Source organism: Harmonia axyridis, chromosome 6 (assembly GCF_914767665.1).
Source record: "Harmonia axyridis chromosome 6, icHarAxyr1.1, whole genome shotgun sequence".
NCBI classification, from domain to species: domain Eukaryota; kingdom Metazoa; phylum Arthropoda; class Insecta; order Coleoptera; family Coccinellidae; genus Harmonia; species Harmonia axyridis.
Genome location: NC_059506.1, coordinates 6,550,291 through 6,564,478, shown reverse-complemented (window position 1 = coordinate 6,564,478; position 14,188 = coordinate 6,550,291). Strand labels below are relative to the sequence as shown.

At 33.1% G+C, this 14,188-nt stretch overlaps 1 protein-coding gene across 2 annotated transcripts in view; it reads right to left on the bottom strand.

Annotated features, from left to right (window-relative positions):
* Positions 1 to 4,653: 4,653 nt before the first annotated feature.
* Positions 4,654 to 14,188, bottom strand: part of LOC123682674 (regulatory-associated protein of mTOR) — a 31,951-nt gene continuing 22,416 nt past the window's right edge. The window contains exons 14-18 of one of the 2 annotated variants that reach the window (XM_045621429.1): positions 13,490 to 13,705; positions 11,747 to 11,908; positions 9,013 to 9,248; positions 7,676 to 8,210; positions 4,654 to 5,840 (exon numbers count right to left, since the gene is read on the bottom strand). In XM_045621429.1, coding sequence (XP_045477385.1) covers positions 5,645 to 5,840; positions 7,676 to 8,210; positions 9,013 to 9,248; positions 11,747 to 11,908; positions 13,490 to 13,705 — 1,345 coding nt within the window. In that variant the 3' untranslated portion in view covers positions 4,654 to 5,644. The remainder of the gene's footprint in view (positions 5,841 to 7,675; positions 8,211 to 9,012; positions 9,249 to 11,746; positions 11,909 to 13,489; positions 13,706 to 14,188) is intronic. The other variant, XM_045621430.1, reaches the window with a different exon arrangement.

Sequence of the window (14,188 nt, the reverse complement as noted above, 5' to 3'; positions counted from 1 at the left end):
TAATTGGATTTTTATGATAAAATATGATACGACAAAACTACTAGAAAGTTCAATATTAGATTAGTTTCTCTTTACATTTTTTTAAATTACCAGAGGTCTACCAAAAAGTTCAGCAGGAAAAAAGTGGGAACTGTTCCAAAAAATGTTATCACCCTGTAACATTGGAATTGTGTAAATGTAAACTTTGAATTGGAATAACTATGCCAAATTTCAGTTGAATATCTTGTGTTTTGCTGATGCTATGAGAAAAAAAATCAAACTTTATCACTGAAAACGAAGCGTTTGCAGGCCAAGCTTATAGGATATTTTTCTTCTTAAAATTACTTGGCGAATCTGATTTTCGTTTCTAGATCTAATTTAGGAACACCCTGTATTTAATCAATTCAATTAAATCTAAAAATAGTTCACTCTAATCAGCAACTGTAGTAATTGTCCCACGTTGGTACTAATGGAGGTAACTGATTAAGAAGGAAACTAGTCAAAAAATAATTATGCTTTTTCACATGTATTTGCTATTTTGAAGATATAATATATCATTAATTTTTTGCCCAATACCTATTTCAAATTTAAACCATTATTAGTATAGTATATCCAAAGTCACTTGGAGGAAGCAGGAATATTTCGATTATACAAGGGTTGCCCAAGTTTCCAGAAATTCCTTTGGAGCCTGTGAATTAATTTCCTAACAATACTTCCAAATAAACCCTGGTATTTAGCGGATCGCGGTATCCACATCAAAGGGACATCTACCCAAGCGTTTTTGTGGACTAGTCCAAGTGACTTTGGATATACAATAATTATATCAAAAAAATTATTGAAGGAATAAAACCTAAATACAATAGAACACTTCATATCAAGAATGAAATGCACTGTGAATAGTGAAAGCAATTGAACATTAATAACATATGAATAAATCAAAAACAAACGCAAAAAAATGTAGGTAGGCTCTTTCTCATTACATAAATGTTCATCAACTTGGCACAGCATAAATATATTTAAATAATAATATTGTAATTTTTGTGTCTTCCTTATCTTGAGAAAAATATAAGGTTTTCCAATGTAGGAATGATAAAATGGTTATAATGGCAATGCTAAGTATTATTTTTTTAAATTTCTTGTCATTTGTGTTCAGTAGGTTATGACGTTGAATCATGGATAGATACATGCTTCAACAATGTTTAGAAATTGTTGAATTATTTCATCAAAATCGGTGTTCATTCGTGAATATTAAGAATTCATGGATAACATTATTCAGTTAATAGACTCACTCCTTGTTTTGTAGACAAATTTGAAAGTGAATTTTCCTTACATGATACAAGAGTACCAATACCAAGTAATGAATTTTTCAGTCAGGGCCCCCAGTCCCCCCGCAGCTTCTTTGTTAGTCCGTTATACAAGCCTTAAAACCAAATTTTTTATAAAACATGAATAACATGATTATAAGTATTACGGCAGTAATTTTTCAATATTTTATTTCGTATTAAATCATTAAACATGAGTCTTGCAAAAATTTCAGTCGATGAATTATAATTATATTATCAATACTTAATAATAATACTTAATTATAATCAAGACTGCCTAGTCTGTGAACAAGAAGTTGGAATACAAAAATAACTTCTAGAATGATGAAATATTTATTTTGTTTTATTAATGAATTTCATGAATGTGGAGATAGCTGGCAAAGGATAATTATTGTCCAGTAAATAGTTGTATGCTTCCGGACTGACATTGTGCAAAGAAATTGCAGCTGTTATATCTTGAGCCAACCAAATAATTTTTTTCTCCACATCTGTTTGGAGCAGTTTGCGAATTTGCCCTTTGGAAAAAATCCTTGCCACTGCCTGCTCATATTGTTGTATTAACTGATCTTGACTATTGACCTTATTAAATAATTCTTCATTAATAGCTCCAGTTCCTCTATCCTCTTCTTGAGCTGAATTACCTTCATTCCCAGTACTTTATAAACAAATAATTAGTACATCAATTGCCTATAAATAAAAAGTGACTTGCAAGTTTTGCAATGCAGTCAATAATTTATTATGCAATGGCATATTCATTTTCTGCACAGTACACTGGGTATTTTCCATATATTTCACATCGTACCCAGAATCTTCCACACATTCTACTTTGATCAAAGGTATTCCTCCTCATTAGATATTCTACTTGTTGATGTATTCAACAATAGTTGTTCTTTTCTTTGGTTACCACTGTGGCAAAAAATTCTCATTCTTGCCCTCTCACTCTTATGGAACTCGGAGAAGACTATTCACCCTGCCGAGAGTACAAAAGTGTGTTGGACAGCGCTCATTCATTTACATTGCCCCGAGGCTGTACAATTCTATCCCTCGGGAGATTCAACTTGTCACTGGGTTGCCACGGTTCAGAAAGCAGTTGAGGTCCTTTATTATGAGTCTAAATCGTGAAATGGTTGCTGATCTGGTTCAAATGCAGAGCTGAGGTGTGACCAGAGGTGTGTGCATGTGTGTAATCGGGAAAATCGGATATTCTCGACGATGGTGCTGTTTTGGTGGACTGTGAACTGCTGTTGATGGTTGTGGGTCTTATTGTTCCAGGTTTTCATTGTTGCTATTAATTTTTGGGCAGTTTACTTGCCCTGCTCAATACATGTATCTATATTTTATTTCCTTTTTTATTATCTTCAAACAAGTGTTTCTACACTTATCGAGACACTATTGTTTATTCTTTAATGATAAGTTGAACGGATCCTCCCTACGACATGCAACAATCCATTGCTTAGCAAAATCTTCATTTTTGGAAATCTAAAGTATTTGATATTCGTTTCCTTTATATTTCAATTGTTATTTGCACATGTCGCTTTTTCAAATTTCAACTACTGAATTTACAAACTGGAATAAAGTCTCCATAAAAAGGAAATATAATGCTGAACTTTCTTCTCTTATTAAAAGTACTACCAATTACTTCATTATTGTTTTGACTCGAATGTGACATCATGCGCGCAGCGACTAACATAAAGAAAATTACCGCTCCTTGTATTTTTTTCTTTCATCATGAAAATTTAGAAAGACGGTTCATATCTGTTTTATTAGAAAAGTGGTATTCATATTGTTTTCTTAGTGGCTTTAGATTGAATTAATTTAATAATAGATTTGTGACTTATAAATGAAAATATTCATATTGAATAACATTTATATGCCAAATTGTTTGCTAAACTTCATTACTATTTATTAATGGAAATGAGCTATTCCCAAACAAGATTATGAAACAAAGAATGAGGATGTAGGCTGACGAGTCCGTAGACCATCGCTCCAACTCTCAAATAGGACATCTCCTCTCTTCCTTCCTTTTTTCTCTAAACTCTTGCATAACTCTACATAACGCACACGGGCATTCCCCGAAACTTCTTATTTCCTTGAAAGTGAGTGTGAGCTCCAGAAAAATTTTGGATTAAGATTTCTCAAAATAAAAACTCTCTAAAAGAGTTACGGTTCGGTCAAGTATCTAATCTTGCTTTAGCTCCTTCTATCTCTCCATTTTTCAAATGCAATTGTAGAAAGATCATTTTCTTCAGTCAACATTATCAAAGATAAGTTGAGAAATAAATTTTCCATTTCAAGCATAGAAGCAATTCTGAGAGTTCGATTTCATTTAATGAAAATTGTCCACTCAAGGAATGATTTTAATATAAACATAAATCAAACTAGAGCAGGAAATAGTTCTGCTCTAGACATATTTTTAGATATTAACATTATTAAACAATAAAAATTTCATTGCTTTCAAGGTCTAATAAGTCAACATTTATTATATTATGCATATTCATGCATTAAGACCTTCAACAAATTCTAAAATTCTTTCAAATGTGGTCATGAAATATTAATTTTCAAGAAAAAAGCAAAATTTTGTTGACAAATGGCAAGCGGTCCGTATATACAGGGTGTTTCCTAAACATGCGGCAAAAATTCAGGGGGTTGTTCCTTGGACTATTTTAAGCATGTTTTGTCCTTGGATGATTTTTGAAAAACCTCTTTGTTTCGAAGATACAGGGCGAACAACATTTTTCATATTTTTAAAATTAATAATAGTTTAAATAAAAATGCGTACCGCACTGTGTTTACTAAGTAGGTACAATTTATTTTTAAATTTGTTTAACAACATTCCAATTACTAAAAACGGCCAGTTTTTTGACTAAAAATTGATAAGTGCAGATGGTAAAGGAATACAGATTAAACACGATTTTCATTTGAATTCGTTTTGTGATGTATTAGCAATTTTTAGTCAAAAAACTGGCCGTTTTTAGTAATTGGAATGTTGTTAAACAAATTTGAAAATAAATTGTACCTACTTAGTAAACACAGTGCGGTACGCATTTTTATTTAAACTATTATTAATTTTAAAAATATGAAAAATGTTGTTCGCCTTGTATCTTCGAAACAAAGAGGTTTTTCAAAAATCATCAAAGGACAAAATATTCTTAGAATAGTCCAAGGAACAACCCCCTGAATTTTTGCCGCATGTTTAGGAAACACCCTGTATAAAACAGTTATATTGAAAATAGCTAGTAACCGCTCTGATATTCTCCCATAATGTGTTAAATTTTATAATAGTCGTCTCCGTCTGGCAGACCTGTGTATTCTCAACTTCTAAGTTCTGAACTTTACATAAAAAACAAAGTCCTTTAAAAAACAAATATTTATTTGATACAATTATTTTCGGAACTGTTAAATATCATTTTGATTCACATTCTACAAAGACAACACACTCACAAAAAAATCTAGTGAAATAATGATCTTTATAAAATTAAAATTGACCGCTCAAGCATATTCAATATGCGAGAATCATCATCTAAATTGATATGATGGAATCATAATTGAAAAATTATTATCGACAATTTACCAGGAAAACAAACCAATTACTTATTAGCAGGTGCATGTTTAAAAATTTCAAATGTGTTAATCATTATGAGATTTTTTCAATATAATTTGCATTTATTTTTTAAGCCCGAATGGTCTCACATTTTTATCAAATTCTCATGAAATTTAAAATTCACATAAACCACAGTACACGACAAAACTATTGCCCCATAGCAGATATATACTCTAAGGAAATATTTTCCTCATATTATTTGGTATATGAATTACAGAAAAGTTTTTTTTTTTTCTTATCTTGTGATTATAATGAATTTCATGAAAAATCTTAGTATTCAAAACTATCTGAAAATATTTATACAACAGAATTTCATTGTATTACTAAACATTAGAGCAAAAATTAATCAGAAAATTTCTAAAAGTTAATGGCTATCCTCCTCAACTAGAGCAGCTATCTAAGTGAATGAAAAAATAACACTATGAAGAAACAATAATTTGAAGTGAATTATTGATCCATGAGGCACTTTCTTTAAATATAGGAGTTGTTTGGTTTATTAGCGTTTCAACAATTCAGAAAAATTATACCAATCTTTACGCCCAAAAACAACGAATAATTAAAATTGAAAATGGCGATGTTGTTAAAGGAATAAAACGAACAACTTCTGAATTATTTTCAACCGTGTTTGTTCAATTCTGTTGATATTGGCAGTAGTTTGAAAATCAGTCTCTAAGCAAAATCACTAAAATTAAACACTAATCCCTAGGAGACCCCAGAACGGCTACTAGGGATGAAACTCCCGTCATCTCTTATCCTGCAATCCATATACACTGATAGAACAATCTATAGTTCCAGTTGCCAAGACCACTTTGTGGGGATGAAAACCAATACAACTGACCGGGCCAACTCTGTGTCCCATAAAACCTTCATAGAATTTGATACTGTTCAAGAAAGATCCCTGAAGTTTGTAGATGGCTATGTGCTGGTTGGCGGAACCACTGAAATTAATTATTTGAAACAAATTAAATTATTGAGTAAAAAATATAAGATAAAATAATTCGAGAAAAGCACCAATGTAGGAGGTTTCGGAGCTTATTCATTTAGTCATTTTAGTCGGAACTGTTGTTACGGAAATTATAGTTTTTTTTTCGATATTTTGCTTGAATATTTCATGATTCTGGCGAAGCGATCAACATAAAATTTTGTGACTAGCTTGGAATTGCTATGTTGCATTCAACTTAGCAATGAAATAAAGTCTGAGGATTTTTTCCTAGTTTCACCTTAAAATAAACATCAACAAACTGATTTTTGGCCTATCAACCAGGAAACAAGACCTTGGCAACAGCTACTTCAAGTAATCCAAAACTTTGGATCATGTATGAATTACTATAGAAGGGTTGAACAAAACATTGATCGACTCAATTTTCTGAAACTGAAATTAATACGGCATCCAAAGATGAAGGGATATTGAATACAGAAATTCTGTGAACAATAAGAAAACAACAAGGTGAATATTATTTATCTAAATTCATTATATCGTCTATGAAGCAGGCAACTTTTGTGAGAATAAAATTATACCTAAGCTTTATTCATAATAATAAATAAAATGGCTGATACTTGGTAATGAATGAAAAAAATACAAAAAGAAAAAGAAGTACAATTTCAAGTATGTAATAATATCATACGATATTAATTATTATCTATCTGGAAAATGTATCAGCAAAAATGCCATCAACATAACCATTGTCAAACAGATGATTTTCACGATATTACGTAGGAATCATAATCGAAAGTAACCCAAGGAGAATGCATGTCATCGAGGGAGAGTAGCGATATACCGGTGTCACCCTTGTTAGCGATCATCAGTACCGCATAACTCAACCCAAGATGACAAACAAACGAAATAGTAGGCACCTTATTGAACGCTGGCAGGCGCAAAGCAGTATGATTATTATTTTTTTCATTCATTACCAAGTATCAGCCATTTTATTTATTATATTTCGCGCTGTACGTCGCTTAGGCTGAAAAACAGAAGATTTTCCTAGTTGGCGTGGAAATCTACTTTTTCGGAGTATCCGTGAAGGAAGTAGTTAGGTTTTTGTCCGCTGGGTGGCGTATCGCAGTAATCATACGGCTTTGCGCCTGCCAGCGTTCAATAAAGTTCCTAGTATTTCGTTTGTTTGTCATCTTGGGTTGAGTTATGCGGTACTGATGATCCCTAACAAGGGTGAAACCGGTATATCGCTACTCTCCTTCGATGGCGTGCATTCTCCTTGGGTTACTTTAGATTATGATTCCTACGTAATATCGAGGAAATCTTCTGTTGGACAATGGTTATGTTGATGGCATTTTTGCTGATACATTAACCAGATAGATAATTAATATCATATGATATTATTACCTACTTGAAATTGTACTTCTTTTTCTTTTTGTATTTTCATTATTCATAATATCAAGGAAACACAATTATTTCATGCAACTTGTTAGTTTTGTTTCGGCGAGAAATTTTGCTTCTTTTCTACAAATTATGTGAAATTTTCAGCTTTTTGATACACAAAATTTTCGATTAGGAATGTAGGGCATATTCTTAAAATGATTTTTTACCCATTATGAAAATCAATAAACATGCTTAAAATGAACTGACCAAATGGAGCAATACATAAACTGAATGGTATATAGCTTGCAGCTATAAAAAATTGACAATCCCTTTAAGAAGGCTTTTAAAATGATCAATTTCTGATAGTGTTTTGATAGAATGTAATTGCACCGAAAGAGTCAAGCCTTTTTTCTAAACACCCAATGTTGAATCAATAATAAAAATTGAGAAACTCACCAAGCAAATAATCCAGCAGAACTGTGAACATTAAAACACGACATACCATCCTCATAGATTTGATAAGTCTCCATAGCGTTTTTCATTCTTATATCGTACAACCTAACATCACCCTTGGCACTACCACTTATAATTATATTATCCCTGAGTAGTTTTACCCCTAAAACAGGAAACCCGTCTTCCTCCCATGACTTGACTCTTCCATCAAGAGGGTTGCATCTTCTGTCAAACAACCTGACCCAGCCATTTTCACAGCCTACTACTACATATCCATGACAAGCTGTGCTGCAGGGTCTATCGATCGAAAAGCTTTCATTAGTACAGGAACAGAAATTATCCTTATTACTTGTGTAATTCGAAAGATTTTCGTTGGACATATTGGAGAACGTTGAATCCATGCAGGTGACAGGTGAATCGGTACCAATATATAAGTCAAAGGCTTTCATCTCTTTCACCATATCCCAAAAACGTAAAACTTTAGTGTCAGAAGCTGCGATTACCATTTGTGTCCATTGTTCCCACGTAAGTATAAGATCTGCGAAGAAGCCAAGCAATAAGGTAAATATGGAAAAAGTTTAGGTTCATGTTATTGAATAAAATATTAGGAAAAACAGAAACTTAAATGCAGGTAAATAATGGTTTAACGTCTGTATATTAACATATTAAATTAATTGCACGGCATTCAGACAATTTTTCAATTCTGGAAAAAGTACCTTCCCGAGCGGGACTCGAACCCGCAACCTCCGAATTACTAGTCTGAATTGTCTGAATGCCGCGAAATTAATTTAATAACTTAAATACAGGGTTTTCCAATAAGAGGTTACTGAAATCGTTCCTCAAATACTCTTATTCATGAAAATAAGCTAATTCTTTCAACGACACCGTACTAATTTGAATGGCAATTTATTTGATTGGATTCCGAACACTGACAGTAGAACCAAAAATGACGGTGTGTGACGTCACACTAATAGAGCGTACTGCCAATCGGAGTAGGCGTGGTTATCGAACCTAACCAGAATAAAAGAACGGTTGCTCTGGTGACACATAACTCACCGAAGTTTGAGGAAATAGTCACCGGTTTTTGAGGAATTTGACATATACGTACCACCAACTTACTAACTATAGTAACCAAGGTGATATACGGACCATACCCATAATGACAGACGGCTAGTGGTATAGTATAGTATATATAGTAGGAAAAAATCTCCCGTTTTATCACTAATTTTTACAGGTAACAATTGACGTAGACACGCCAGGGTTTCAAGTTTAGGCATCTTATAATTACTTTGATTTTAAATGGATAGGAATTAAGAAGGTTATGTAGAAAAATAACTTACTTGTGTAGTTCGATTTCAAATCGGAAAAAGCATTCCAAGCGGATACGAGATGCGGCTCTTTGTTGGAGCCCGTCATAGGCTTGAACACTTTGATACTGCCGTCGTTTACACCGGCCATAATGAGGGGAATGTCATGGGCGTTCATCCATTCAAGGGAACTTATGACGCTATTGGGCATTTTAGTCGAAGTGTTCTGGTAGGTTGTGTTTTTTGCTCCTGTTCCCCAATCTAGAATACTGAGTAAAAACCAATATTGAAAACAATGTTACTATGAATGAAATTCGGATATCGAATGCAGACATTCAATGTGACCTTGGAGTTTGGTTTCAAGGTCAAGGTGATTTTTTTAAATAGGAAATATACATTTTTTTGCAGAATCTGTTTCTTCGTTGAAAAGTAAGGATATTTTGTCCCTTCATTTTTGCGATAAAAAGAATGTTTATTGGATTATGATGAAAATCTTCTACACACAAACTGCTGAGCATATTTGAAGAAGTGAGACAGATAACAAATCAAAGCAATAATTTTAATTGAAACATTGGCGAGGCATTCCATCAGCAGATGATACGAAGTTTTTTTTCCTCCCCGCAGAATCTGCACTTTTCATTTTCTGCTAGAAACATTCTCATGAGGTGCTTCCTAAGGCGGAAATCCCCTATAAGGATTTCAGCAGGAGCTGTAGTATATTCTTTCTCCAATTCGTATTTTCTGCCACATCTTGTAGAACGAAATTGTGCGGAAATATTTCAGATTCGCGCAGATTTCATGGTTATATTTTATTATTATAATGTTGGTACTCGAAACTCTCCTGCCACGAATTTATGTATTATCTGTCATATTTGTGATTCAAAAATCTGTTCTGCCAACCCACATTTTCCAATGAAAAAATCACTAAAAGATATTAATGGAAGTATTCCATTATATTCATATATTATACAGGGTGTTTCATTGGGAAACGGAAATACTTCACAGGTGCATAGATGGCACCAAGGCGGTTCTGGAGATAACACATTTATTGGGCCTTACTGTTTTCGTAGCCGAGATACAGGGTGTTTTATGAATTTTGCTCGTTTCTTTCTGAGGCAGTATATTTCCTTTATATTTGGCAAATATGTTCCTAATTGAGAGCCCAAACTTATCATGCAATAACCGCCTTGAAAATCCAGGTACGGGTTAACAAAAAATTATGAATCGTTTGAATCCTCGAAATAACACCCTGTACATCGGAATTTTGAAAATCTGTTTTGATATTCGTAAACACCACTAAAAACTCTACTGAGACGTGTACTTCAAATTTTTGCGCAGACAGTTTTAATGCTCAAATTTTCAACGTAAAAGTGAAGTTTTTGAGAACTTGGATACCTGAAAGTGGTTTGAAGTGACTTTTAACAATGAATTATCAAAAATATTAAATCAATGATTATTTCAACATTACTTTGTAATTCATTTTTACATTGGTTTTCCTTTTTATAGCTGTATACCATTTCAGTTTTTATTTTTGAGTTACTCTCTCGTCGTTTCTCATTACTGCACAATTTTTTTTTTATGTCTGGGGTCACATGAAATTGTTAGTTTATTCCTCTTAAATCAATACTTGGGATCAGCTAATCAGAAAAATAGAAGAAGCTAGCCAGAAAATGAAAAACAATCCAAATGTGATTCGGGAAGCAGTTCGAAATATTCTGAAACAAGCAAGAATATGTTGAGATCAAAATGGAGGATATTTCAAGCCGTTTTTGTAGTTATTTTTCTATTTATTTTGTTATGTTTTTTGTTTATAATTGTTTCAAAATATAGGATATCAACCTAATGCAACTCAATTCTCAATAAATAGAAACTGAAATAGTATACAGCTATAAAAAGGAAAACCAATGTAAAAATGAATTACAAAGTAATGTTGAAATAATTAAACAAACAACTTGCAGGTATCCAAGTTCTTAAAAACTTCACTTTACATTGAAAATTTGTGCAGTTAAACTGTCTGCGGGAAAATTTGAAGTACACCTCTCAGTTTAGTTTTTAGTGGAGTTTCCGAATATTAAAACAGATTTTCAAAATTCCGATGTACAGGGTGTTGTTTCGAGGATTCAAACGATTCATAATTTTTTGTTAACCCGTACCTGGATTTTCAAGGCGGTTATTGCATAATAAGTTTGGGCTCTCAATTAGGAACATATTTGCCAAATATGGAGTAAATATACCGAGTGGTTCATTTGATATGGCCTCAGAAAGAAACGGGCAAAATTCATAAAACACCCTGTATCTCGGCTACGAAAACAGTAAGACACAATAAATGGGGTATCTCCAGAACCGCCTTGGTGCCACCTATGCACCTGTGAAGTATTTCCGTTTCCCAATGAATCACCCTGTATATCATATATTAATCTCGCCACTTCGTGGCTCGTTATTGAATTTTGAACTGGTGGAAGAATATCTAATGCTTTCTGCACTTGTATTATAAATAACTATACGAAGATCCAGATACTTCTTAGATCTCGCAGTATCAAAATTTGGAAGAAACTTTTTGTAATGTTTCAACCCATGAAGATTTCGCCAGGTTGTTTCACTTTAGGTTTTTTCCTTTTCTTGAAATCTTTCTTGTAACAGCAAATGGTGGAATAATATCACAAAGTCAGAAAATGTCTTCTCTGACCTGTGGATTCGAATCTAAGACTATTCAGTCCCGAGTAGGTATAATCGAACCTCTGAAATCTAAATTTGAAAAAAAACCTACCTAAATCCATTTTTCCCAGCTACCGCTATTGATTGTTCGTAAGGGTTAAACTTTATAATTGAAGGTGGCACTGGTGTCCTCGTGTTAAACACTTGTGATTCAAGCTTGCAACTCCCAATTTTTTTCTTTTCCTCGATTGCTTCCTCCCGTATAGCACTATTCCTGAAAAATAAAAAAAGGATGGTTAATTAAAAAAAATTTCTTCTCTAATATAGTGTAATGAAAGCACCCTTATTGCAAACGAATCAGAAAAGATCTTTTTGGGTATGAGATGGCTTTATTTTAGACAGGTGAAAGTAGATAATGTTTACATAGCGATTATATTTATTATGTGTGATATCTATTAAAAACATGCGATTTTTATACTATGGTTTATTATTTCCTCTTTTGTCACAAAATATCCAAACATATCGGATCTAAAGAATTATACCAACAAGAATTTGGAGTAAGGAATATTATATTTTGTATCATCAACCCATCTAAATTTTCAATTTTAGGGCACCAAAATTTCCAAGAAATGTCTTTTAATTTAATTTCCTAAATTTTTACCTTCAAACTTTATGGATCGTGTTCTAAAGCTAGAAGGGTCAAAGTGGTATAGCAACCAATTCTTATATCAAAATTGATTTTCAGATAATCTTCAGATATTTCTTTAGATTTCATTGCAACGCAACATTATGGTTTATTGTGGAGTTCTAATGAACTCCAGTATCTGGGATGGCTTCAAAGAGGTTACTTCCTCATTTCTACAAGTGTCTTATCCAAAGCCTTTTTTGCTTTGGTTAGCAATCGCGAGATTCAACCCAAGAAGATTCCAACATAGGGTTTCTCTTTCGGTTTTTTCCTTCTCCTGAAATTCTTTCTTATAGATACATTTTCCAATACCACAGAAAGGTTCCATGCTAATGAAAGGAGCTTATGCTGCTTTGTTTGTGTTGGTCTCTTCATTTCTTTTAATTCCCGAGTGACTGGGAACTCAGATTAGAACAGACCTTGTTATTATCGTCTATTTCATTGAGTTTCCTTCGGCACTTCAACACCATCTTAGAATTCATGATATATGAGCTCAATGTTTTGATTGCAGCCAGACTGTCAGAATATGTTTCTGATTATTTATTACTAGATTCATTTCCACACATCTTTCGATGTGTACGTATAGTGATATTCTTGTTGGGATTTGTGATTATTCGATTTTCGGTTTCTATACATTTCAAAACATTAAATGTGAAAATTTCAGTAGGGGTTTAAATTTGTATTATCTTGACGGATTCTGAAAGTTCATAATAGGAAATAAATAAGAAAATCGGACTAGTAGATTCTAGGTTTATAGTTAACCACAGGGAAGCCTGCTGCCATAGAAGGTGATTTTGAACTGCTTTGCGATAATGATGAGCTCCATAGAGCGGATACACTCTTTTTGGAGCTCGTCTGTAATTGACATCTGATATAGATTCTGCTTGTCCGATTTTTTCATGTATTCATTAACGTGGCTTAATATTTTAAGTGTTATCCTTCATTATTGTTATCTGAAAAGATAATATTTAAGGACATACCCCTCAAGGAGAAGCGCTAACCTTAGACACTTGTTTCGGACTTACAGCCCTCATTAGGTTAGTGCTTGTTCCTTAAATATTATCTTTGCTTTTAAACAATTACCCTCATTATTATAATTATATTTTTTTATATAATTATTGTTGTCATTGGAAATAAAGAACCAAAAGGAGAAAAATAAATATTATTCACCTCAAGAAACGCCAGTCTCTCTCGTAATAAAGTTGATGCATTGGATCTGTCGACTCATATCTCTCCCTCTGTTTTGAACTTTCGGCAAAAAATCTCAATGACCAATCAATATAACCCGTTGTTACTAAGCTCCTCTTTTTCCTAATATTTTTGGCATCTGATTCTTCAGTGATTGCAGTATGGTAATGTTTCCTTGTTCTAGCAGATGGTAAGGTTCTGAATGAATTGTTTGACATGAAATAAGATTAATAATAAGTTGTGCCATTGTATAAAGACTACATAGTAGGATAATTTAATGAAAATTCAAAGTTCATCAGAGCTGTCTACAGGATGTTACTAAATATGTGCGAACGCTTTTTAGGAAGAAGATCTTTTTCGAAAATTAAAGGGGTCTTCACGTGAACAAGAACATCTTTCCTTGGAAAATTACACGCTTCCAGAAATAAGAATATATAGGGTGGCCATTTGAAAACGAAACAGACGAGATTACAGACGAAATAAAGTTTTTCGATAGAAATGCTCGGACAGGTCGATTTCTGTTTCGAGGGGCACAACTTAAGATGTAGGTTACGGACGCATAGCGCTTCAACCCTTGCTGCTACAACCCCCACCTCCAATTTTTGAATAGGGAAGATGGGGTGAGTGATACCTCAATTTAAAGGTATTTTTATACTGATTTCAGCACAGTAATTGTTTTTT